The sequence below is a fragment of the Peromyscus eremicus genome, chromosome 1 (genome assembly GCF_949786415.1).
Source record: "Peromyscus eremicus chromosome 1, PerEre_H2_v1, whole genome shotgun sequence".
In the NCBI taxonomy this organism is placed as follows: Eukaryota; Metazoa; Chordata; class Mammalia; order Rodentia; family Cricetidae; genus Peromyscus; species Peromyscus eremicus.
Window position 1 is genome coordinate 60,244,664 of NC_081416.1, and position 21,729 is coordinate 60,266,392.

Below are 21,729 nucleotides of genomic sequence, written 5' to 3' on the forward strand. Positions count from 1 at the left end.
ATAAGGTTAGAAGGTACTTTGCAGTTTTGGGGAGCCTGGGAAGTAGGCTTCTAGTAGCTGAGTCTGCACATTTTCCCACTTCCTCAATACAACTAGGAAAACACCCAGCCCCTCCTGTGGGCAGGGGAGGGGGCCCAGCGTGACCACTGCTTCTCCCCTCTACCCCAGACCAGGGATGCTTATTTCAGTCGTGTCGATGCCCCCGGCAGCAGGTAGCCCGAGACCCGAGGCCCCCCCTGGGGCCCCACCACCCCTGCTGCCCAAACCCGGAAAAGACAACCAGAGACTTCAGAAGCTACTAAGAAAAGCTGCTCGGAAGAAGATGCTGGGAACGACCGCCACCTCACCTGGGGCCTTCCGTACCTCCCTGTCCCCTGTGAGTGAGGCCAGTCATGACCTGGAGACCACAGTCCAACGTCCTGCTGAAGCCCCTCACGTGGTGGTCCCCCTACCCCGCTCCCCACATACCCCCATTATTCACCACGTGGCCTCACCCCTGCAGAAGTCCACTTTCTCTTTCAGCCTTCCTCAGCAAAGGTCTCTGGCAACTCATTTCAAGGCACCTCCTAGGCTTGAACCCCCAGCCCCAGAAACTGCCTGGCCCCGCAGTGGCTTTGCCCATGTATCTGCCCCTATAGCGGGTGGTACCCACATCACCCAAGTTCATATCCGGCTGTCATCGTCCTTGCATACCGGGACTTCTGAGTCCCCCAGGATGGGCCTGGATGGGGATAAAAGCCCGTGTACTTCCAGCACCCAGCCTCTCATCCCAGTAGCACATATTCGCCCACTGCCCACTGGGGTGCAAGCAGTCAGTCCTGGGCCTGAGGAGCCCCCTGTAACAAAACCACCACCCAGCTTTCAGGCCTCAATGTCTAGAGAGGCTGGCGCTAGGGTGGTGGTGCCCATAGCCCCTACCTACCGCTCATCTGGACCCTCACCTCATAGCCCAGCTCCTGCAGCTCCTGAAGAAGCACACCTAGAGGAGCTGCCCACAGCAAGGCTTGCTATGGGGCCTAAGCCTGCCTCCAACCTCCCAGAAGCCTTGGGCCCCTCAGGCCTCCACCCATGCCCTGTTCCCAAAGTTGCACCCAAGCCCTGCCTTAGCGGCTGGACACGCCTAAAGAAGCAGCTGATGGAGGAGGCCGAGGAGCCTGCATTTCCAGAGCCAGAGCTGAGCTTGGAGCCCACGCAGCCAGAGGCGCCAGCCCCTGTGTGCCCACAGCCCCCTGCCTCCAGGGCCTCTAGGATGTGGGATGCAGTGCTGTATCGCATGTCACTGGCTGAGTCCCGTAGAGGCCACCCTGTGGGGCCTGGAGATGGGGGACACCCCCTGGCCTGCCTCAGCCGCCTGCCTTTTCTGTGCCGACCTCGCTTCAATGCCCGGAAGCTACAGGAGGCTGTCCGGCCCCCTCCGACCCTGCATCCCATCCTGGAGCTGCATTCCCAGCCCAAGAACTTCAACCGGACAGCAGCAGGTTGGAGGCTCCAGTGATATAGCCAGAGTGGTCTCTGGGACTCTGGACTGGGGTGGACAGAGACTGACTGAGGCTGAGGATGCAGAGAGAGGGCCTCAGTCCTCACAAGGGAACACAATGGGTCCGGATGGTACGTGGCCATGGCAGCTGGCTACTGGCCGCTAAAAGGAGCCTATTGGATAGACACAGATGAGTTGGTGGGAGCAGAAATGACAAGTGAGAGAGGTGGATGAAGCCAGGAGCATGTGGGTGGAGGCCATTTGAAAGTGTGGAGGAGAATGCAAGTTGGAGAATGTTCATGGATGGTGGGAGCCTGACCTCAGGACCAGAGTTCATGGAGGGCTCTAGGTCCAGTGCAAGCTGGTTTGGATGAGGGGTATTCAGAGGTACATAGGACTGGGCAGTGGAGAAAGGATGTTCTGTGATCTCACGTGGGTCTCTTCTGATTTCCTGCCAGTAAGGGCTTACTGGGTAGAATTGCACTGAGGGCAGGGCTTAGTGCAAATCACAACCAAGTTTCAGCAGTTGGGGAAGGACAGGTCAAGCCAGAGGGCTATGAAGAGGCAGGGGCCAGGCACTAGAAGGACCCCACCCAAGATCTGCCTACATCAGCTGTGAGAAGAGGGACCCAAAGGAATCAGAAGAGGCTTCCCGCCACAGCTACCATAACAGGATTCAGCAGGGGCTGGGCTAGCAGTCCTACCTCGGATAGGATGGGTACTATGGCTGTGGATAGAGCCACCAATAAATGTATGTATACTCACACAGGTATCACCTCTGTGTTCTCCATGGGATGGGGAGAGCAGCAGAGTCCCCAGGGGCCTTCAGCTGAGCGCAAGCCAAGCTCCTACCTCCTTTAATGGATGTATGTGGAAGCTATGCCACATTCATTCCCCAGGGCCAGGCCACACTATGATGAGCCCCACTGGATATGGTAGGAGTTCCTAAATGGAGTTTTGAGTCTCCTATGGACAATACTGATCCTGCTTAAGGGGATAGAATTCCAGGTTTCAGAGAGCCAGGAAGACAGCTGGTAGCCAGACAGAAGACATGGCAACTCTAAGGCCAGGTCTTCAGGCCTCAAGCCCTGAGATATGGCCCATCCATGCCAGTATATTCCCAGGAGGACCCATTTTGTCATGCTCTGGTCCTTTGACTCACCAAGATACACACACGATCTATGGTGCCGAGCCTTCATCCACAAGCACTTTCTCATATTTCCCATGTCCAGTGGCCACGAACTTGTATCTCTTTCCAGATGGGGTGCTCTGTTAGGTGAGACTAAGTGTCAAGGAGATAGCTATAGGAAGGGGATGCTGCTGCCTCCAGGAAGTCTTTGAGGATGGGATGCAGTAGCAGCCATCTTTGTTCACTACTAGCCTGCGCCCAGCACATAGAGACCTTCCTACCTTGATGGTGGATGAGATCTTGGAGCCTCCTTTCTGCTCCCACAGGCTTTTCTTGCTCATGTCTCCAGCTACAATATCCTAGGGGCAGACACAGGGCAGGGTCTGTCATAGGACAGATACTGGCCAAGGAGCCTTCTCTTCTGCCTGGTGCTGGAAGGTGGAGGACCTACCCACATCACTTTTGGCAGGGAGGAAAGGAGAGTCATACTGCCCATTTATCAGGACAACATGGATTTTTTTCTTGAGTCCCAAATCTTATCCCATCCACACTTCACCTTGGCTATCCCAGATTTGCTTTTCCAAGGGACGCACCCCCAATGATGGCTAATTTCCCATGCTCAGCCTTCCCAGTTTGGCCTGCTTGGGGAGGAATCCTACCTGGCAGGAGGGTGTCTTGGAAGCAGACTGAGTCTGTACCTCTCCTGTCTCCCAACGAGTCTTGGTACTGGCTACAGCCATACTGGGCAGCTCTATGGAAGGCTGTCGGGATAGCTTGGGAGTTCGGCCAGCAGACTGCAGAGGAGACAGAGCCCCCAGAGAGTCATCATGGTGGGCATGGGCAGCCCTTGTTCACCTTTGCGTTTGCTGGAGGTAGCGATTCTAAACAGATGCACTATCCTTCATTTGGTGCCCCATGAGCTACCACCCCCAGTTCTGAAGAACACGGGAGGCACAGTGTCATGCGGGTTCTGCCTCATGCTACACATCTTGGGGCTGGAAGAGCATTAATTTGATGGAGAATATGGGTTAGATGGAGAAGATTTTTGGTGTGATGGAGGAATACCTGAAGAAAGGGTGTTGGTTGATTAGAAGGATGTGGGTTTGATGGAGGAGGACTCACAATGGAATAGAGGAAGAGTATATAGAGGAATGTTGCCTGAATAGAGAGACACTGATTGGTTGGAGGGGTACTAGTTAGAGAGATACTGATTGGATGGAGGGGGTGTTGGTTAGGTAGAGGGGTATAAAATGAAGAACAGTGCTGATGGAGGGGGTATAGGTTAGATGGAGGGATGTTGGTTAAGTAAGTGGGCTTTGTTAGACTGAGGGAGTGCTGTTGTATGGTGGGAGGGGTACTGGTTGAATGGGGTGTGTGACAGGACAGAGGCATGCCTGTTTACTGTAATGTGAGAGACCTAGGGTTGATGGAAGATACAATGGGAGTTAATAAAAGGACACTGCTTGAGTAGAGAGGGGTATGATGGGATGGAGAGAGTAGCTTAGGTGGATGGGCATCAGAGGAATGGATGGTGGCTTATTCAAGAGGAGGCTTGGCCTCAGAACTGAGCATACTTCACCTCAGTGGCCTGGGTATACTGTTGCAGGCGCTCATCAATTGTGGAAATGGGCAAGGCTGGTTGGGACTTCTTCACACTGTTGCTGGGAGTAGAAGAAAGGATAAGCCTTATGTTCCTTTCCAGTGTCCTCCAAGCCCATCCAGAGCACCACCTCCCCTGATCTTGACCCACAGCCGCTATCCCACCGTGTCTCTGAGAATGCTAGAAAGCAAGCAGACATACCTCTTCTTTATGGAGCGATTCAGGGACTCCGTCCTATCAGCCAGCTGTGGAGGGTGCACAGAGGTGTGGGTCATGGAAAGCCACCCAAAACCCATGTTCTATCCCCTAGTGGGTCTACCCACTGACCCAACCACACTTCTGTATCACAGGGGGTTGCCAGGGTAGCAGGGGATGAGGAGAACATGAGCAGTAGACACAAGCAGGGAGAAAGGGGATGCTCAGGCTTCACCTACTTTGGTTGTGGGGCTTAGAGGAGGTGAACTCAGTTCAACAGTCCCTTCCAAGGCCAAAGGGCTGGGGGTCCTGGCCTGATGACTTGTTAGGTGCTAGGGATAAGAAACACAGGCAGCTTAGATGACCCCTCCCTGCACCTTCCTGCCCCACCCAGGGCCTGTCGGAGCAGCGGTCTTCCCCTCTGGGGCCTCAGGCCTGGTCTGGCCCTGACATGCTCCAACTCTAGAATCCCCGACTGCAGGGAAGAGTCTCTTGGTCATGGAAGAGGAACTTGCCCAGAGGGTCACCAGCTTCACCTCCCTCCAAGAATGTGTCCTGGAAGGACTCAAGTACAGTGTTGGGAGTGATGTCTTCTAGGCCAGTCTTTGAGACCACAACACTCATGGAATATCACAGCCCCAGCCCCTGGGGAAGCCCTCACCTCTTACCTCTTCTGCCTCCCCAGAACTTCCAACAGCATCCTCTGGATTGGGCTCCCCCTGGCTCAGGTTTAACTCCTCCAGGTGGACTTTGGTTTCGTAAGCCCTGTGGGAGAAGAGGGAGACAAAGTCAATTGTAGAGGACCATTTGTTGCTTGGTTCTAGACTACTTCCAGTTCCGAGCCTCAGGTGTGTCATCTGTAAAATGGGGGAAGTCCAATGAGTTGGTGCACAGGGCTCTTAAGAACCCAGCGACTAAAAAACATTTTTTTTTTTTACATTTATTTATTTAAAGAGACAGGGTTGGTTCAGAGGACAACTTGAGGGGGTCAGAGTTCTCCCTCCTCCATGTGGGTCCTGGGCTGCTAACTCAGGGTTTTAGGCTCAGGTCCAGCCAGAGCACTTTTCTAGAAGGATATGTAGGGCTTTGTTGAAAAGCCCTGTCCTAGGGCCTCTGTGCCGAGAGGCTCTAGAAGGTCCCTTTGAAGACATTAGCTATTGCCCACTCCTCATTGTATAGGGCCACCCAAGTACTGAAGCTCGATGCCTCCCGTAGTTCCTCTATCTGGACAAGCCCAGCTTCTGGGAGCTTTTGCCCTGCCCATGTATGGGCAAATGGGTCAGCAGAACATAACATTGAGGAGAGGATATTGGGGGCCCAGGCCCAGAGTGTTTGGGGGTGCTGGGTCAGCGGGTGGAAGAAACTAGGGAAGGGACTGCATTTCTGAGGCGAGGGGCCTTGGGAGGGGCAGCTAGCCAGTGGGCAGCCGGGCGTGACTCTGCATTTGAGTGAGTGGTTCTGAACCTGGAGGAGAAGATAGTAAATTCTTGTATTTTCCATTATGTCAGGCCCCTTGGTGTATGCGCCAGCCAAAACCCAAACCCACCGCCCAAGGTGGGCTGGGGCTGGAGCCAGCAGCAGCCACACAGAGGGGCCATTCAAGAGCTGGCGGCGGCGCGAGGGCTAGGCAGCCAGGCGGGTTTGAGGGTAGGGTGGAGGCTGCAGCACGGAGCAATGCTGGAAGATCAAAAGTGCCCCCTGCTGTTGAGGAGGAGAAGGGAGTGAGCTGAGAGCAGCCCTCTCAAGCAGGGCTGTAGCTGCCTGCCTAGAAACCCAGAATGTGCACAAAGCACCCAGGCACATTGGGGGAAATCGAGGCTGGTGATGGGCAGACCCAGGATAGCTGTCAGTGGACAGGCTCAGAACCAGGGCCCCAGAAAAACAGGGTTTTTGGAATGCAGAGGATGGTTGAAACTGGAGTACATTAAATAAGAAAGAGCTGAGCTGAGCAGTTGCTCTTGCTGGCCTGGGGCCTTGGAGGGGCCAGGAAGGGGGCCGGATCACTTGAGAAGACAGCTTAGCCTTGGCTCTGGCCCACTCAAGGCAATGGGGCCCTGGCCTCCAATTTTGGAGCTCCTTAGCAGGGCCAGAGACCCTCACTACCCAGGCCTGATGGGAGAGGCAGACTTATCCCCACACCTGGCCCTGAACTGGGGGGAAGGCAAGGTGAGACTTCATCAGCAATCCTTCATCTCCAGACCCAAGGGGGCTGTGGGCCCCCATTCATCCTGATTTAGACAGGCAGACACGTCCACACATCTGGAAAGCGTGTCCCCTGGGCCGTCTCACAGGCACACATCTGGAAGTACCTGCTCCCCTTCGTGGGAATGGAGCTCAGCCAGCCCGGGGAGAGCGGGCGGGCGTGGGCTGCAGCGCCTACATTACGTAAGTGGGCCGCAGCTGTGTGCTGATGTGGCAGCCCCCCACCCCAGTAGGCCACAGCTGGTCAGGATGAGGCCCCCAGCCCTGGGGAACCCAGGAATGCAATGTCTTCATTGCTCTATCCCTGTAGCCCCCTCCCTGGCCATCCTGCCGTTTATCTCCCTTTCCTTCTGCCTCCCTACCCGCTTCACATTTCGGGGGGCTTTTGGGGAAGTGCAGACAGAAAGGAATTGTCCAGGCCCAGGCTGGGGTCAGAGAGAGCCAGCACTCTGCCCAGCCTGGTCCACACTTGACTTGCCTGTCCTCTGCTTGCTTCTCCTCTGGACTCTCACTTTGCGAGGGCTCACTACCCTCTGCAGTCCCCTCGTTCTCCCAGATTTGCTGCCGCTGCTCCGTCTTTTGGGACCAGTCACCAAAACCCTCATCTTCATCCAGTTCAGAGGACTTTAGGCTGAGGCTGAAAGAACAGAGGAAAAGGGGATTAGGAAAAGACATGCTACAACCTATGTTCCTTTCCTTGTCTCTTCCCTTAGACCCTGACTTCCAGAGTGAGCTATCATCTGCTTCTGAGGTGGCTCTCCATGGCTAGGTTCTGTCTCCTTGTGGTCAGAGATTCACACAGGGTAGAGCTGTGCCTTCTCCAGCAGCCTACAGCTTCCTGAGAACAGAGTTGTGCTTTCCCTGTCAGTCTAGGACTCCCTGAGTACAAAGCTATGGCTCTACCACCAATCTAGAACTCCCTGAGTACAAAGCTATGTCTCCACCATCAGTCTAGGACTCCCTGAATGCAAAGCTATGGCTCTACCACCAATCTAGGACTCCCTGAGTGCAAAGCTATGTCTCCACCATCAGTCTAGGACTCCCTGAGTGTAAAGCTATGTCTCTACCATCAATCTAGGACTTCCTGAGTACAAAGCTATGGCTCTACCAACATTCTAGGACTTGCTGAGTACAAAACTATGGCTCTACCACCAATCTAGGACTCCCTGAGTGCAAAGCTATGTCTCCACCATCAGTCTAGTACTTCCTGAGGACAGAACTATGTCTCTACCATCAATCTAGGACTTCCTGAGGACAGAGCTGTGGCTCCACCATCAGTCTAGGACTCCCTGAGTACAAAGCTATGTCTCCACCATCAGTCTAGTACTTCCTGAGGACAGAGCTGTGGCTCCACCATCAGTCTAGGACTTCCTGAGGACAGAGCTATGGCTCCACCATCAGTCTAGGGCTCCCTGAGGACAGAGCTGTGGCTCCACCATCAGTCTAGGACTTCCTGAGGACAGAGCTATGGCTCCACCATCAGTCTAGGGCTCCCTGAGGACAGAGTTATGGTTCCACCATCAGTCTAGGGCTCCCTGAGGACAGAGTTATGGTTCCACCATCAGTCTAGGGCTCCCTGAGGACAGAGTTATGGTTCCACTATCAGTCTAGTGTTCCTTAAGGGCCAGACTATACCTCCCTCATTAGTTGAAGCTCCCTGAGAGCAGAGATGTGCCTTTTCCTTTAGTCTATGGCCTCCCAGAGAGTAGGACTATCCCTCCACCATCAGTCTAGGCCCTCCCTGGGGCAGAGCTATGGCTGCACCATCAGTCTAGGACTCCTTGAGAGCCAGGCTATGCCTTCCTCATTAGTCTACGACTCCTCAAGAGCAGAGCTATGCCTCCTCCTTCAATAGAAGGTTCTCTGGGAGTAGGGCTGTGCCTCTCCCTCAGTCTAGGGCTCCTTGACAGCCAGGCTGTTCTGCTCACTGAAAGCAGATTTTAGGGCTCCCTGAAAGCAGAGATATTCCTCCCCGATCGGTCTAGGTCTCTCCAAGAGCACAGTGTTACCCCTCCTTTCAAGCTAGAGCTCCTCGAGGACAAGGCTATGCCTTCTTCAACAGTCTAGGGCTCCCTGAGGGCAGGACTGTGCTTCCTTCATCAATCCAGGGCTCCCCCAAAGTAGAGCTCTGCTTCCTTCTTTAGTCTAGGACTGCAGAGAGGGCTGTGCCTCCCCCCATCCATCCTTGAGGCTGCTGTGGTCCTCAAGCTGATCCTCACAGCCTTTCTTACGCATCAGGGTGAGCTACTGGGCAAGAAGGGGTTGGGGGGCTAGCAAGGACCCAGTAACTGAAGACCTGAGTGAGAGGCCATGACCCCTGCAGCACCCCACCCCGCCCGAAGCTGCTGACTCCGAGAAAATGGAACAAAACAGGGCCAGGAGGAAGGGGAGAGTTATTGGAAAAACAGCCCAGCCCAGCCGCGGAGGCCTCCTGGGCCCGAGGAGGAAACGAGCCGGCCCGTGGCCGCCAACTTGGACGTGGTCTCTGTGAGTCACTGGCAGCCAGGAGTTTGGGCGGGGGGCTCGGGGGCCAGGGCCTCATGGCTGGGGTCAGCACCAGTCCAAGCCAGGGCTGGAGACATTCAGGGTGTCCAGAACCTGAGTCAGGGCCCCTGGAGGCTGTTGGGAGGGGAGGGCCTCACATAACTCTGTAGACCCTCTGGCTAGTCTTCATCCCGCAGATGGTGTTTACTGGAAACTGCAATGACCTCTGTCCTAAGAGCTGGGCCCTTCCTCTAATTCCTCCACTGTGGCTCTAAGTCCAAGGCCTGACCCCCAGCATGTGCTTCTGCCTAGGTCCTATGTGGCAGTAAATAGGGGTCCAGGACCCAGCAGCCTACAGTGCCTGCTCTGCTGGCTGTTCCAGGGAATGGCCGCCGCCTTCTTCATCTTTGTCCTGGTCCTGCAGCTGCCTCTCTCGCTCCCGCTGGCGTTGCTCACGGGCAGCCTCTTCTTTGTCTTCTTCTCTCCACTGAGTTGTGAGCCTGGAGAGGCAGATGCAGAGAGACAGTCGTCATGCCGTGAGGTGGTGAGGGTAATGGACAAGCCCCTGCTGCTGGCAGGCAACCACAAGTCCCCAGACCAGTCTATGGGCCTCAGTTTACTCTAAGAGGAAGGCTATGCAAAGCAGCTGTGGAAGTGCCTCTGGCCAAGGGGGTAATCCCAGGGCTCTGAACACAGAGGTGACCCTCCAGGAAGGGAAGAGACATCTGTGTTCACATAGGCTTCAGGCAACCAGTGTTGGAGTTGGTGATCAACTGTCCCGTCCCGCTGGCCGCCTCTTACGTTAGAACATAGTCACCTTGTTCCATGTGGGGACCAAGAAGGACTTTGGGAAAGGTGATAGGGAGTCCAGAGAGAGTCTCAGATATGGCCACTAGCACAGTCTCCATCTGGAACCTTCCTGCCTGCCTCCTAATAATGGCATGTTGGGAGACAGTAGCCACCACACAGGTCCAAGTGTGAGACTGCAGCTAGTAGTTACCAGGTCAGGCCTTCTTTATCATCCCACCAGCCCCTTCCTCACTCTACCTTGCACTTGGGGACCTTAGAGCACCCTATCCTCACCCCAGGATCCTCTCCACAGAGGTCTCTCTGGGTTGTTTCAAAGTTGGGGAAACTGAGGCAAGCAATATCTGCAGCCCTCAGAATATGCTGACACTCAGGCTCCTTAGAATCCTTTTCCCTAAGCCAAGGCACAGTCAGAGGAATCAGGCTAGCCTGGGCCCAGGAGGTCTGGAGACCCTACACAGCAAATCTGTGTTGCTGGTGTCTAGTAGATACCTCAGGCCTTGGCCACTGTTCCCCCCAACAGCCCCTCCAGTTTGCCTGGAGTTGAGAGGGGCTGGGGGTCTCTGTTCTACAGTTTTCACTGCCCCGGGCCCACGGTTCCTGAGCTTCTCAGAGTTGCGGCTCCCTTCTGGGGTCTCTGTGCTTCCTAGCAGTGTCCGCCGAATGACCCCACAGCCCGCTCCCCTCCAGGCCTCAGTCCCCTGGCCAGGAAGCCCTGCCAGCACATGATCTAATCTCTCCAGGTCTCCCCTAAGCCTCTCAGACGAAAGCCAGGCCTCTCCACAGGCTCCAGGATGAAGTTCACTCCTCCCTCCTTCCCCCCACCTCCCGCCCGCCAGCCACATGGGATTCCAGCCACGCAAGCAAGCTGCCTGCCCGCTCCTACCTTGCACCCCCAAGCCGAGCTGCCTGCCTCAGCCTCAGAAGGGCCTTCATTTTCCAGCCTGAGAAAGCCCCTTAATTCCCTACACCTGGCTCCCATCACAGGCAGATGCCGAGGGTCTCCTGGTTCTCTCCGTGGCCTCAGCCAATGTGGGGGCCGCTTTTGGCCCTTCTCCACCTGGTGAAGTACAGTTCTGTGCTCTGGGGGCTGTGGGTTGCTCCTCACACACACGTTTACCAGCCCCCCCCCCAAAAAAAAAAGTCAGGGCGGAGTGTATGGAGAGAAGAGGGCTCCCTACTCTGTCTGTTTCTGAGGCAGACCATAAAGAGATACCCCCTGGGGTGGGTTTGTACTTACTTTCTGAATCTATGTACGTGCAGGGTAGGGTGCACATGTGTTTGAGCATATGTGCAAAGTTCTTGTGTGTGTACAAGCACTCAAACACTTGTGTGGTTGTGTAAGCCTGAGACTGGGGCACAGGACTCACTTAGCTCAGCTTTGTGAGTATGGATATCTTGAATAGGGGGTTTCACTCTGAATGGGACCAGAGCGGGACCAGAGCTTCGCCTGTTCTACCGAGGGCAACCTCCCTGCAAGCACATTTGTGCGCAGGACCCCTTGGGGTACTTCACTTTCAGAGCAGAGAATCCAAGCTACCACAGCATGCCACCAACACACAAAGCCCAAGGAAAGGGGTATCGGGGTTCGGCTTGCAACAAGTATAGGAACAAGTACAGGGATTCCATCACAGCTTTCTTCTGAGCAGGACACGTACACATCTCATGTGGCCACATAGGCACTCACACACAGGCCCTCCCACGCACGTGCTCACACATGAGTACACAGGGTCACCCTCAAACATGTGCAGGCAAGGGTAGGGAACAGGGATCACAAACAGCAGGTCCCATCCCCTCCCAAGCTCTCTCAGGGGGCCGCCCCTGCCTCACTATTTACTGTTTTCCTAACCATCACCCCGACAACGTGGTGCCGGCCTGAGCCTGGGACTGGCAGGAGGCCAATGTGTATTTTCTGGGAACATCCTTTATGAGACCCACCCCTCCAAAGTTACCCTAACTTAGCCCTCCCTGTACAAAGTCTTGGGGACAGTGGGGTGCAGGGTAGGGGTCTACTAGCATCACCCCCCTCCCAGCCCCTTGCTGGAAAAAAGCTTGTCCTAGCTCCTGACCCTGCTCTGAGGCTGAGCAGGCCTGGGGCCCCTTTCCCCTGCTTCTTCCCTCCCGCCTGCCTCAAGCAATGAGTAATGCGCCCCCTCCCCATGACCTCACCCCGTCACTATTCCACAGCTGGGCTCCGTTCTGGGAACTGGAAGGGGGTGGCTCTCCTGGGGTGGGGTGGGGTGGGGGCCTCTGGCCTGGGAAAGGCGCCCCCCGGCCAGCGGCCCAGACCCCTTGGCACGTTCTTCGGAGCTGTCAAGACTCTGGCGATGGCCGCCCCGCCCGTGGCCCTGGCCCCGCGCAGCTGCAAGGGATTTGGCGTTCCCGTACAAACGCAATCAGGCCATTTCCTGAGTCTGTTCTGGCTCGAGGGGCCCAGAGCTCAGCCTAGGGGCTGGGGAATGGGGCCCTGTCCCCCCACATCCTGCCCACACTGTTACAGGGCTTACCACAGGCTGGGGCTGGGGTGGGAGCTGGGCCTGGTGCTGAGGCCCCACCCAGGTGCACAAGGGTGTACAGACCCCCACAGTTCCCACTCTGAATGGGGCTCTTTTAAACTCAAGGCAGTTGCTCCTGTCGTCTGCCCCCCTACTCAGTGTCTTGTCCCTCTTCATCCTCTGCACCCGTGCCCCCTCTCCTGCTGCCTAGACCCTGCTGAGAGCCCAGCAGTGCCCACCCTGGGTCCAGTCCTCCCAGCTACCCCCACTCTCTTTGTTCTCCCAAGGATAGTTCTAAAAGGTCGACAGGCTTCAGTCCCTGTTGCAATTCTGCCCCCTGCAGGCTGCCCATGTGACTGCCCCTTCCAGCCAGCTTGAGCCCGAAGGCCAGTACCTATACTGTTTCTACACTCTTCAGGGGGACACTAGAGAGGACGAGGGTGTGTGTGTGAGTGGGATTATGCAAGGATATCCCAGGTGACCTTCTCCTTCAGATTACAGGGCCCCTCCCACCATTGTCTCCTGGGTACCAGAGGAATGGAAGTAGTGAGGAGTCTGGGGGCAGCCACCAGGGGGGTTGATTTGACTCTCTGAGACCACCAGGGTCTCTTGCCTCCAGGGGAGTAGCTTCCCCAGGGTCACAACACTGCCCACCAGGGGTTCACTTCACCTGGAAGTAGCTGCATAGCCCTTGGGAAAAGGGACAGAGCAAGGAAAGCCCTCCTGGAGCAGGCTCTTAAAGATAGGTGGAGATCTCTGAGCGTGGAACTCAGGATCAGTCTTCAGGGATCGCTGTAGGCCACCACCCACGGCCCATACTTCTGAGAGCCAGTCCCTGTAGCTGCTATTAGCTGGACCCATGGATTGTTGGATGCAGGGGTCCCATTCCCTGCGGACAATCTACGGAACGGTGTGGGGGGGACAAATGCTCAATTGCCACCCACCCTGGAAAGAAGCATGGAGGTGGGTGTGTGGAGTGAGCTCAGAGTGGAGAGCCCCTCCCTGGTCAGTGGTAGGTGAGTTCTAGGTGGGACAGGCAGGAGAGTCCAAGTTCGCTCCCTGAGGCTAAGGTGAGGATAAAGGAAGCTGTTCCCTATCCCTGGACAGCTGGGTCTGGTCCAACCCTCCCTTCATCTTCCTAGCAGAGCACGGGCATGGTGGGGTTACTCTTTCTTATTGTCAGGGCCAATGTAGGAAGGGGATAGTTCACTGGGCAAGACCATGTTTCCACTGCCCAGAAAAGCACTGCAATTGGTTGGTTGAAGGGAGGAGCATGATTTTGGCCACTGCTGTGAAGGATGATTGGGACCTTTAGGCCAGAGAGAAGGAGAATGCCACAAAGTCAAATGGCAAAGAAGCCTGTAGACCAGAGGGACTCAATGGCCCACAGGGCGGCCTCTTGAGGTGTGAGTTGATCCCACACCAAGGAAGCCCTGGTTCTGTTCGGGGAGCTAATGGAGAAGGATGGGCAGAGTGGGATGCAGGATAGAAGGAAGTGAGAGGGAGAAGCCAAGCCTGGGCCTAGCTGGGAATGGGGGACAGGAAGTGACCTTCAGAACAGCCCAGTGTCCATGACATGTACAGCAAGACCCAGGCCTCCCTCAGTTGGGAGAGACATTGAATGGGACCTAGATATGCAGCATGGGGTGAGAGGGTCCCTGGAGATAGACAGTACTAGGTCATGGCTATAGGAAACTCCATTCCAGGGTGGAGATCTTTAAGGGGTCTCACAGAAGCAGCCTAAGTAGGTCGGGAAGGTTTGGGGGGGGGGATGGATGGCACAGGGAAGGCTGGGTTGCCATACCCCTGGCTGCCTGGTCCCCAGGGCACCGCCCAGGTCAATGCTCTGTCCACTGTGGGCTGCATATGCATTCAGAAGATGAGGAGAAAATACCCAAGTTAATACGGGAGGCTCAGCCTCAGTGGCTCAACTTCCCAGGCTGCTGCCCTTGGGCACAGGTAACTTGAACAGCCAAGCATGCCTCTGGGATCTGTGCTTCCATGTTTAAGAATCGAACCCTCTATTCTGTGCTGAGTACTTGGTCTGCCCTACTCTCAGAACACACAAGCAGCCCATGTTCTGGGGACTTGGTTAGTGTTATCCGTGCAAGGGATAGTTCTGAAGGGTCATGGTAGCCAAGCCTAGGGGCGGGCCTTGGGAAGATTAAAAAGTGCAGATTGGTTGGCTGGGGCTATGGGAATCACCGAAGGTTCTGGGCCGGGAGTGAAGATGTTCAGAGCCAGGAAGCTCTGGCTGCCTCAAGAGTAAAAGGCAAATGAGGGGGAGACAACAATAAGTGGGGAGTTAGTTGCTGTCACTGGGGCAGCCCATCATAAGGACCCTGGGGTGGGGATGTCACATGGAGGAAGCTACAGAATCAGGATGGGCAAACCTGTCTCCTGCCCTCAGGAAAAGAAGGGAGCAAGCTAGCAAGTGGGAAGGCATTGGGGAGGCAAGTTGGGGGAAGCCTACGGTGTTCGTCTCAGGGGAGCAAGGATAAGGGTTAGGTGGGGCCCCAGTTCTGGAAGAGAGGGAGGAATGAAGGGATTCCCCCCCCACACACACACACATACACACGGCCTCCTAGGACTCCAGGGCCAGCCTGGGGTTCTAGGATTTAAGACATCCTACAGAGGGCTTCAAAGGCGGCTATGGACTCCAGCTCTCTCCTTCCCACCAGATGGAGGCGCTGTCCGTCCAAGGTGGGCTAGGTGGTTATCACTCTTGGTACCCTTTGAATGTAAAAGGCTCTGGGGTGGGCAGGACTCATGGGGGACCATCTTCATGAACTGACCTAGAACTTCCCACTTCCCCCTGTGACAGCTAAAGCCATGTGCCTCCGTCATAACCTGTGCTGTCCCCCATAGGCCATACTCCACCCCTGATTCTACCTTTTCTCATGGGGCAGCACATTGCATTGGAAGACATCTAGTTGCCTCTACCCAGGACTCCCAAACCTGCAGTTTTCCCAGATGGCCTCTGCCTGGAGTTCCGTGCCAAGGCCTCTTAGAGAAGGCCATCCCCGCTTGTCAGGCCTGTCAGAACACAGCGTCAGGCTGTGCTCCCCGGGAGTCTTCCTGGCTTCCTCCTCTGCCTTTTGTCCTACCTGATCTCTCTTGATGGCTGGATCCAAACCCCACCCAGCCAGCATCTCTTCGGTTCTGTGGAACACAACAGGGCTGCACCTCTATTTATTTATTTATTTTTTTATTTGCAGATGAGGAGTTGGGAAAGCTGAGGTTGCATCTGGAGCTTACCACTGGCAAGTCGAGTCAGAGAGACCCAGGCTTCCTCTGTCACCATCCCTGGTTCCAAAGGCCTAGTAATCTGTTCCAGCCAATAACACCCCAATATCTATTATCCACTCTACTGCCCACACATTAACTGCATTTATGTTCCTAAGACCGTGGTATCCCCTTTTCCTCCCACAGACCACTTCTCCCCTCTTTCTAAAGCATCCCCCTGCCCACCAGTGCCAACTATGGTAAGCTCTCAACTGCCCCAGTGCATCTTAGTGGGGCTGAGAGGCCAGCTCTGACCCTTTGGTGTAGATCAAGGGCCACAAAGCAATCACAGGCTCTCTCAAGCACACAGGAAGGGCAGTGAGTGGGGACATGTAATTGACATAGTGTACTTAAGGCAAGGTGTCATCACTGCCCATGCTGCCCTGGTGGCATGGTGGTGGGAAGGGCTGCTGCAGAGCGGTCAGGGGATCAAACAAATGCATAGACATCTGGGAGACATCTCTAGATAGTGCCATGGTTTGGGGGATCTAGGGGAAGGTGTCCAGTGGCAAAGCTTGTTCCTCTCCAGGGGGCTCCTATCTTCCTTTCCTTAGTACATCAGCATGTACGCCTGTCCCCATGTCCCTGGATCTAGGCACATCCTAAATCATCTTGTTGTGGCCTCTGAGAGCTTTACATGGGAAGGGGGTTCCTGTATCTGTATTCCATCCATCCTTACCCCACAAGCTGGGGCTACGCACTTAGTATCTTGCCACTTTCACACTCCTTCCAGAGAGGCAGGCACCATCTCTCCTCTGGGGTAAAGAAGGGATGAGTCTTGGAGCCATACATCAGGGAAATGGTATGGCAATCCATCTAGGGACCACAAAACCCCTCGGAAGAGCCTAGCAAGTCAGATGTGGTCCACACCTGTCCATCACACCACCCAAGCTTCCCAAGCAGACCCCAAGTCTGCATTTGGAAAAGGTGTCAGACAGAGCCTCAACCTGAAGGCATGGCTTTCTCAGAAGAGCCTACAGCTGCGTTCTACAGAGCCTTTCTTTAAGACCTTGGGACTGGAAAATGGGAATGCTACAGGCCTCTCTATCCCACACCTCCCTCAGAGACTGGGTTAGGGTTCTGCCGTCCAAGTGGGGTCTAGAAGCAACCTGGTTGTCCCGCTGATAAGTCCCTCCTGGGTCTGGGAACCCTACCTCCCATGATATGCTTCCTGGTCAGCCCATTGCTGGCAGCTTCCTCATTTGGGACTCCTAACTCAAACATCTCTGGCCCACCTGACCCTCATGGCCTAGGGGTGGACACCAGGGCCTAGACCTCGCGTCTGTTACATCTTGTCATGACTGGCAGCTTGTGCTGACCTGAGTTCGCTTTCTCCCTTCACGGGCTCTGCACACTGTGTCCTCCGTGTCACTGACCAGAATTGCCACAGGGGCTAGGGCCAACCGCACAGCAGCCATGAGACCTCCCTGGTGCCTGAACTCTGCTGCTCAGAGACGTCTTCTTGCTGGCCCACTCATCATCAAGCTCCCAGTGGGGACTGGGCTCAGAGAGACCATGGCTTGCAGCAGCGGAGAGCCCTGGCAGAATGCTCACAGGACTCACGAGGCAAGGCTCTGGCACAGTCCCTGACACGCGATGGTGGCTGGCACTGGCTTGAGACTCTGCCATCCCCTCCTTGTTCCTCCCTGGCTGACTGTACCCAGATCCACCTCACCCCGAAGGCCTGGCTACAGCTCTCTTAATGAACGCTGCTCAAATGCCTCATCCTTCATCCGGTCACAGGTTTGCACATTGTCTAACTTGTCTGCCCACCTGGACAGATACATGGCAGGTGACAGTGTGTAACCAAGTCACTCCCCAAACCCATGGTCCTATGCCTGGCTCTGAGTCCCTGATGTGCCTCAGTTTTCCTGCTCCCTGAGCAGTCAGGCAAGGAGATGGGTACCTATTGATTAATTTCAATATTTTATCTGCTCCTTGATCCAGGAACACCCTGCCTGGCCCTGCAGCCACATCTGAGCTCTCAGTGCTACCCAGCCCCCAGGGACTGATCATTCCTGGGGTTCTGGGGGAGGAAGGGGTCTATCCCAGGTTGGCCTGTTTCAACCTTCAGCCTGAGATAGCCCTCAGGTTGTTGAAGCAGAAGCCAGACTCAGTGCTCTAAGCTGCATTAAGCAGGAAAGGGCAAGTCTCCACGGCCTGAGAGAGACTCACACATCCCTATGGGTGTCCCATCAGCTGAGGCCAGTGGGACCTGCACTGGTCCCTGAGCCCATTTCTTGGCCAACACCTAGAGCTAAACTCAGCAGCCATATTTGGTTCTCACAGTATTCCCACCACATATGCTAAGAGAAGAACAGCATCCTAGACCTGGGGGAACCTGTATGGTCACTGCATGACAGGGTGACCCCCTCACCCTCTGTGAACTAAATGTAAGGAGAAGAGACAGCAACAGGAGTTGAGGGGCAGGACCCAGGTCAGGGGGACACCAGTCCCCCCCTTCCCACAGCTCTTCCCATCTGTTCTTTACCCTTCTCTCACTGGTTTACAAGCCTCTTCCCAACACCTTTATCCTTCCCTTTCCATACCAACCACCCGATGCCCAGGTCAGCTAAGTGGGGACAAGCAGAGAAGGTACCCTCCCTCCAATGCTGGCTAGGACCCCTCCCCCTCCCCCCTCCCCCCTCCCCGTGTATCTGTTCTCTTCTTACCTCTTTGCTCTTTTTTCTTCCTTTTCTCCTGTCCTACCTGGTAGGACACATTCTCTCAGGGGACTTTCAAAGCCCCCAGGAGCATCCAATGTGTTACTCCCCTGGCACCGGCATCTCCAGGTCAGGCCCTCCATCTCCCTGAAGTGCCATTACTAGCTGGCCTTAGCTTGTCCCCTGCCCTGGATAGATAGTAGCGGACCCTCATAGCCACATTCCCGCTCCTTGGGACAACAACCTGCACAGCCAGATCTACGGGCTGAGGGCCAGGTCTGGTCTCACTGGGTACCAGAGCCTAAGAACCTTTCTCTGCCCTTAGAACCACCTAGCAGGTTCTAACCCCGGCTACTACCTGAAGCGCCTATCCTACCTGCAGCCACGTGCCCACTTCAGCCCCTGTGCCCACCTTAAGCCCTTTGCCCTTCTTCAGCCCATGTGCCCACCTGTGCTCTGGAGACCTTGGTGGTCCATTCTGGCATTGTTCTCTGGAGAGATGCTCTGGGCCTGTAGCAGTGTATTTCGGGGCTGTACCCCTGCAGCTGTCCCAAGGGTCCCAAGAACCCCAGGGTGTCCCCTCCTGACTCCAGCAGAAGCATGGGGTGGGTGAGTCTCTGGGTGCCTTGGCGCCCTGGCTGCTGCTTGCCGCCCGATCTACCCAGCTCTGACGCACCGGCTGGGACTGGAACCGGAACCTCAGTCCTCTGGGCTCTGGCCCTGACACCCTGCCCAGGGGGCTGGGCCACTTGGTCCCTGTACCCCCTGCTGCTGGCTCGGCTAGGCTCCAGGCAGGACAGGCTCTGGCAGACAGACCACCCGGCCCGCGGGGGTGCCGCCCACCGGCCACCCGGCCTGCCAGGGTGGGGCCACCCCACCCTCGGGATCTCGGCCTCCAATGGGTCCGTGGAGCCACGCCTCCCTGGACACTGTGGTTGGAGGCCTGGCTTCCCCTCCCCCCACTGGGCCACCCAGCAGACTGCCAGTCCCATCTGCTACCCTCTGCCACACTGGGATCCCCAGAGGTCCAGTGGGCCACATGTGGGGTGAGAACCTGCCTGAAGAGTCCTATACCTCAGGGGAGCTATAGATTGATGCCATGCTATCTGCAGTCTGATGGGTGCTGGGACTAATGAGACAGAGGCTCACACCACCCAAGGGAGGCTTGGTTCATGATGCCTGCTAAGGTGACTCCTAGCTCAGTCTCTTAGGCCAGCATCAACTCAAGGTACTCCTGACTAGCCCAGTTGCTCTTAAATCTAGGCCCCTAAGGGCTGCAGAACCAGGTAGCCAGCTGAGAGTCCCGGTGACCATCCTTAACCGTGGCCTGACTTATGGTAGACCTGGAAGGACCCTGACTCCTCTGAGGCAGGAAGTGGGTACCTAAATCCCTAGCACAAGGGAGTAGAAGTAAGCCTGGGGGCTGGCCAGTGATAGGTTAAGCCCCCAATTCACACTCAGACTCAGACTAAGAGAGTTGGGGGACATGCCGTTAATTTTCCAACTAGTCCATAAAGTTGCTTTTTATGAATTTAAACTGGATTCAGTTTGCATCATGGCCTCTGCTGGCACACAGAAACCTCTCCAGAGCTCGTCACAGATGGAGACTGGCAGGGCTCTGCTACTAGGTGTGATGAGAAAGCTTTGGGGTCTTGGGAAAGGATCTGAGCAAAGGCAGTGAATGATAGGAGGTAGGTCACCTGCTGGGTGACCTTGAGCAAGTCACTTGACCTCTCTGAGCCTACTTTCCTCATCTGTCCAACAGAGACAAGGTAGAGACCTATTCTTCAGGGCTGGGCAAAGTGGACAGTGTTGGATGCTATAGACATGTGGACGGAGGGCATGATGGGAGCAGGGGTGGAAGGTGTCATAGTACTAGGTGGTAGCATGTACATGTCTGCACATGTGTATGTACTCAGTGCACATGAGAGGTGTGTTCCATCACAGGGCCAGGTTCCCAAAGACGTACAATTTAGCATATATCTACCCTGGGCATCACTCCATGTCATCCATTGTGGACCCACTCTGCACATGGACAAGCAGTTCTCCATCATCACCCACCAGGGACAATACCCTGGGCCCACTCTCCCACTTCATCAGGGTTCCCTAAGACCTCCTAGGGACCTGCCCTCCTGTCTTGCCCACTGGTTAACCTTGTAGGCCTTGGTCTCTGGGTCTCCTCCCACCTTTCTTCAGCTCAAGACTTTGAACGGTGCCAAAGCTAACCCCTGCCCAAGGTCTTGCCTGGTCTATAGCTTTCGTGGCCCCGTTGCCCTGCCTCTGGATTAGCAGAAGGTCAGCCTGGTGCCGGGTCTTGCAGCTCTTCCTGTCACCCCACAGCCACCATGGTGCTGGGATCAGTTTCCTCCTTGGTACATAATACTGGTGAGTTGATAAGATCGATCAAAGGTGCGCCTAAATTCTCAGGACACGGGGCACCAGGAGGGATGGTGACAATGGAGAGTACATCCCAGCCTGGACAGGACAGGAGGGATGTCTAGCCTGAGCGAGGTGGCCATGCATAAGGACCCTGAGCAGGCTGGGCTGATCCTGAAAGACTGGCATGGGGCGTGGATATGGTATTGGCTGGGAGCTGGGGCAGAGAGAGGCCAGGAGGCTAACTTAGACCCTGCTGCTAGTCTGTTGACCTTGGTTGCCAGCTGGGACCGTGATAGGGCCAGGACTTGGAAGTAGCCATCTCCTGGCATCTGCCCACCACATCTGTGCCCTGTCTCACCCCTGAGAGCCAGGACCAAAACACATAGACACATGAAACAATGCCAGACCCACCCTCTAGGAACATAGGGTTTAAGCAGCCATGGAAGCGGGCCAGGGAACAGGCCACCACATGAGCAGAGGAGCCGAGCCTTCCTGGCTAGGGAGACCATGACAGGCTTCCTGGAGGAGGTGGCACTGCCGCAGAGCTTTAAAGCTGGAAGAGGGAAGAAGAGGGAGGGCACAGCAGGCGGCTCAGAGGGCAGCAATGAGCAGTTAATTGGAAGCGCCTGAGGTTTGCAGGGCCTGGGCCTACCGTTGTCTGTTCTCTCACACACACTTTACGTAGGAGAAAACAGGCTGAGTGAGGACTGAGGCCTGAGGTCCCATGGCCACAGAGTCAGGATTCCCGATGGTTCCAGTGCCTCCCGCTCCCAGGACTGTCAGGCCAGTGGTTTCTGGGGCCTATGGCTGTGAGTCCAATCTCATTTGTAAAGTGGGAGGGGGGGTGTCACTCGTTAGTTCCCAGGGGCAGCAAGAAGACATGGGGAGGGGGCCTGGGCAGCTACTCTGAGGATACCTTCTCTGTAGGTCCTGAGGACGCACAGGGAGCTATGGGAGGAAGAGGTGAAGCTGCCTGGCTGGCCAAGATGATGGCTTCGTGCTGGGCTTCAGTA

General features: G+C 55.6%; 2 protein-coding genes across 3 annotated transcripts in view; one reads left to right on the top strand and one right to left on the bottom strand.

Annotated features, from left to right (window-relative positions):
* Lsp1 (lymphocyte specific protein 1) overlaps positions 1–21,729 on the bottom strand; it is a 35,626-nt gene that overhangs the window by 1,336 nt on the left and 12,561 nt on the right. For both annotated transcript variants that reach the window (XM_059264279.1, XM_059264283.1), the window contains exons 2-10: positions 9,444–9,587; positions 7,082–7,240; positions 5,070–5,166; positions 4,641–4,733; positions 4,408–4,451; positions 4,186–4,267; positions 3,266–3,400; positions 2,888–2,965; positions 2,640–2,746 (exon numbers count right to left, since the gene is read on the bottom strand). In XM_059264279.1, the coding sequence (XP_059120262.1) occupies positions 2,657–2,746; positions 2,888–2,965; positions 3,266–3,400; positions 4,186–4,267; positions 4,408–4,451; positions 4,641–4,733; positions 5,070–5,166; positions 7,082–7,240; positions 9,444–9,587 (922 nt within the window). In that variant the 3' untranslated portion in view covers positions 2,640–2,656. The remainder of the gene's footprint in view (positions 1–2,639; positions 2,747–2,887; positions 2,966–3,265; positions 3,401–4,185; positions 4,268–4,407; positions 4,452–4,640; positions 4,734–5,069; positions 5,167–7,081; positions 7,241–9,443; positions 9,588–21,729) is intronic.
* Prr33 (proline rich 33) lies at positions 171–1,749 on the top strand. The gene has a single exon (XM_059264268.1). It carries the CDS (start codon positions 176–178, stop codon positions 1,493–1,495), a length of 1,320 nt encoding a protein of 439 aa, XP_059120251.1. The 5' UTR covers positions 171–175; the 3' UTR covers positions 1,496–1,749.

Bases quoted from the DNA above. Each gene is read 5' to 3' on its own strand.
- Prr33 (XM_059264268.1), top strand. From the start codon at position 176: ATGCTTATTTCAGTCGTGTCGATGCCCCCGGCAGCAGGTAGCCCGAGA.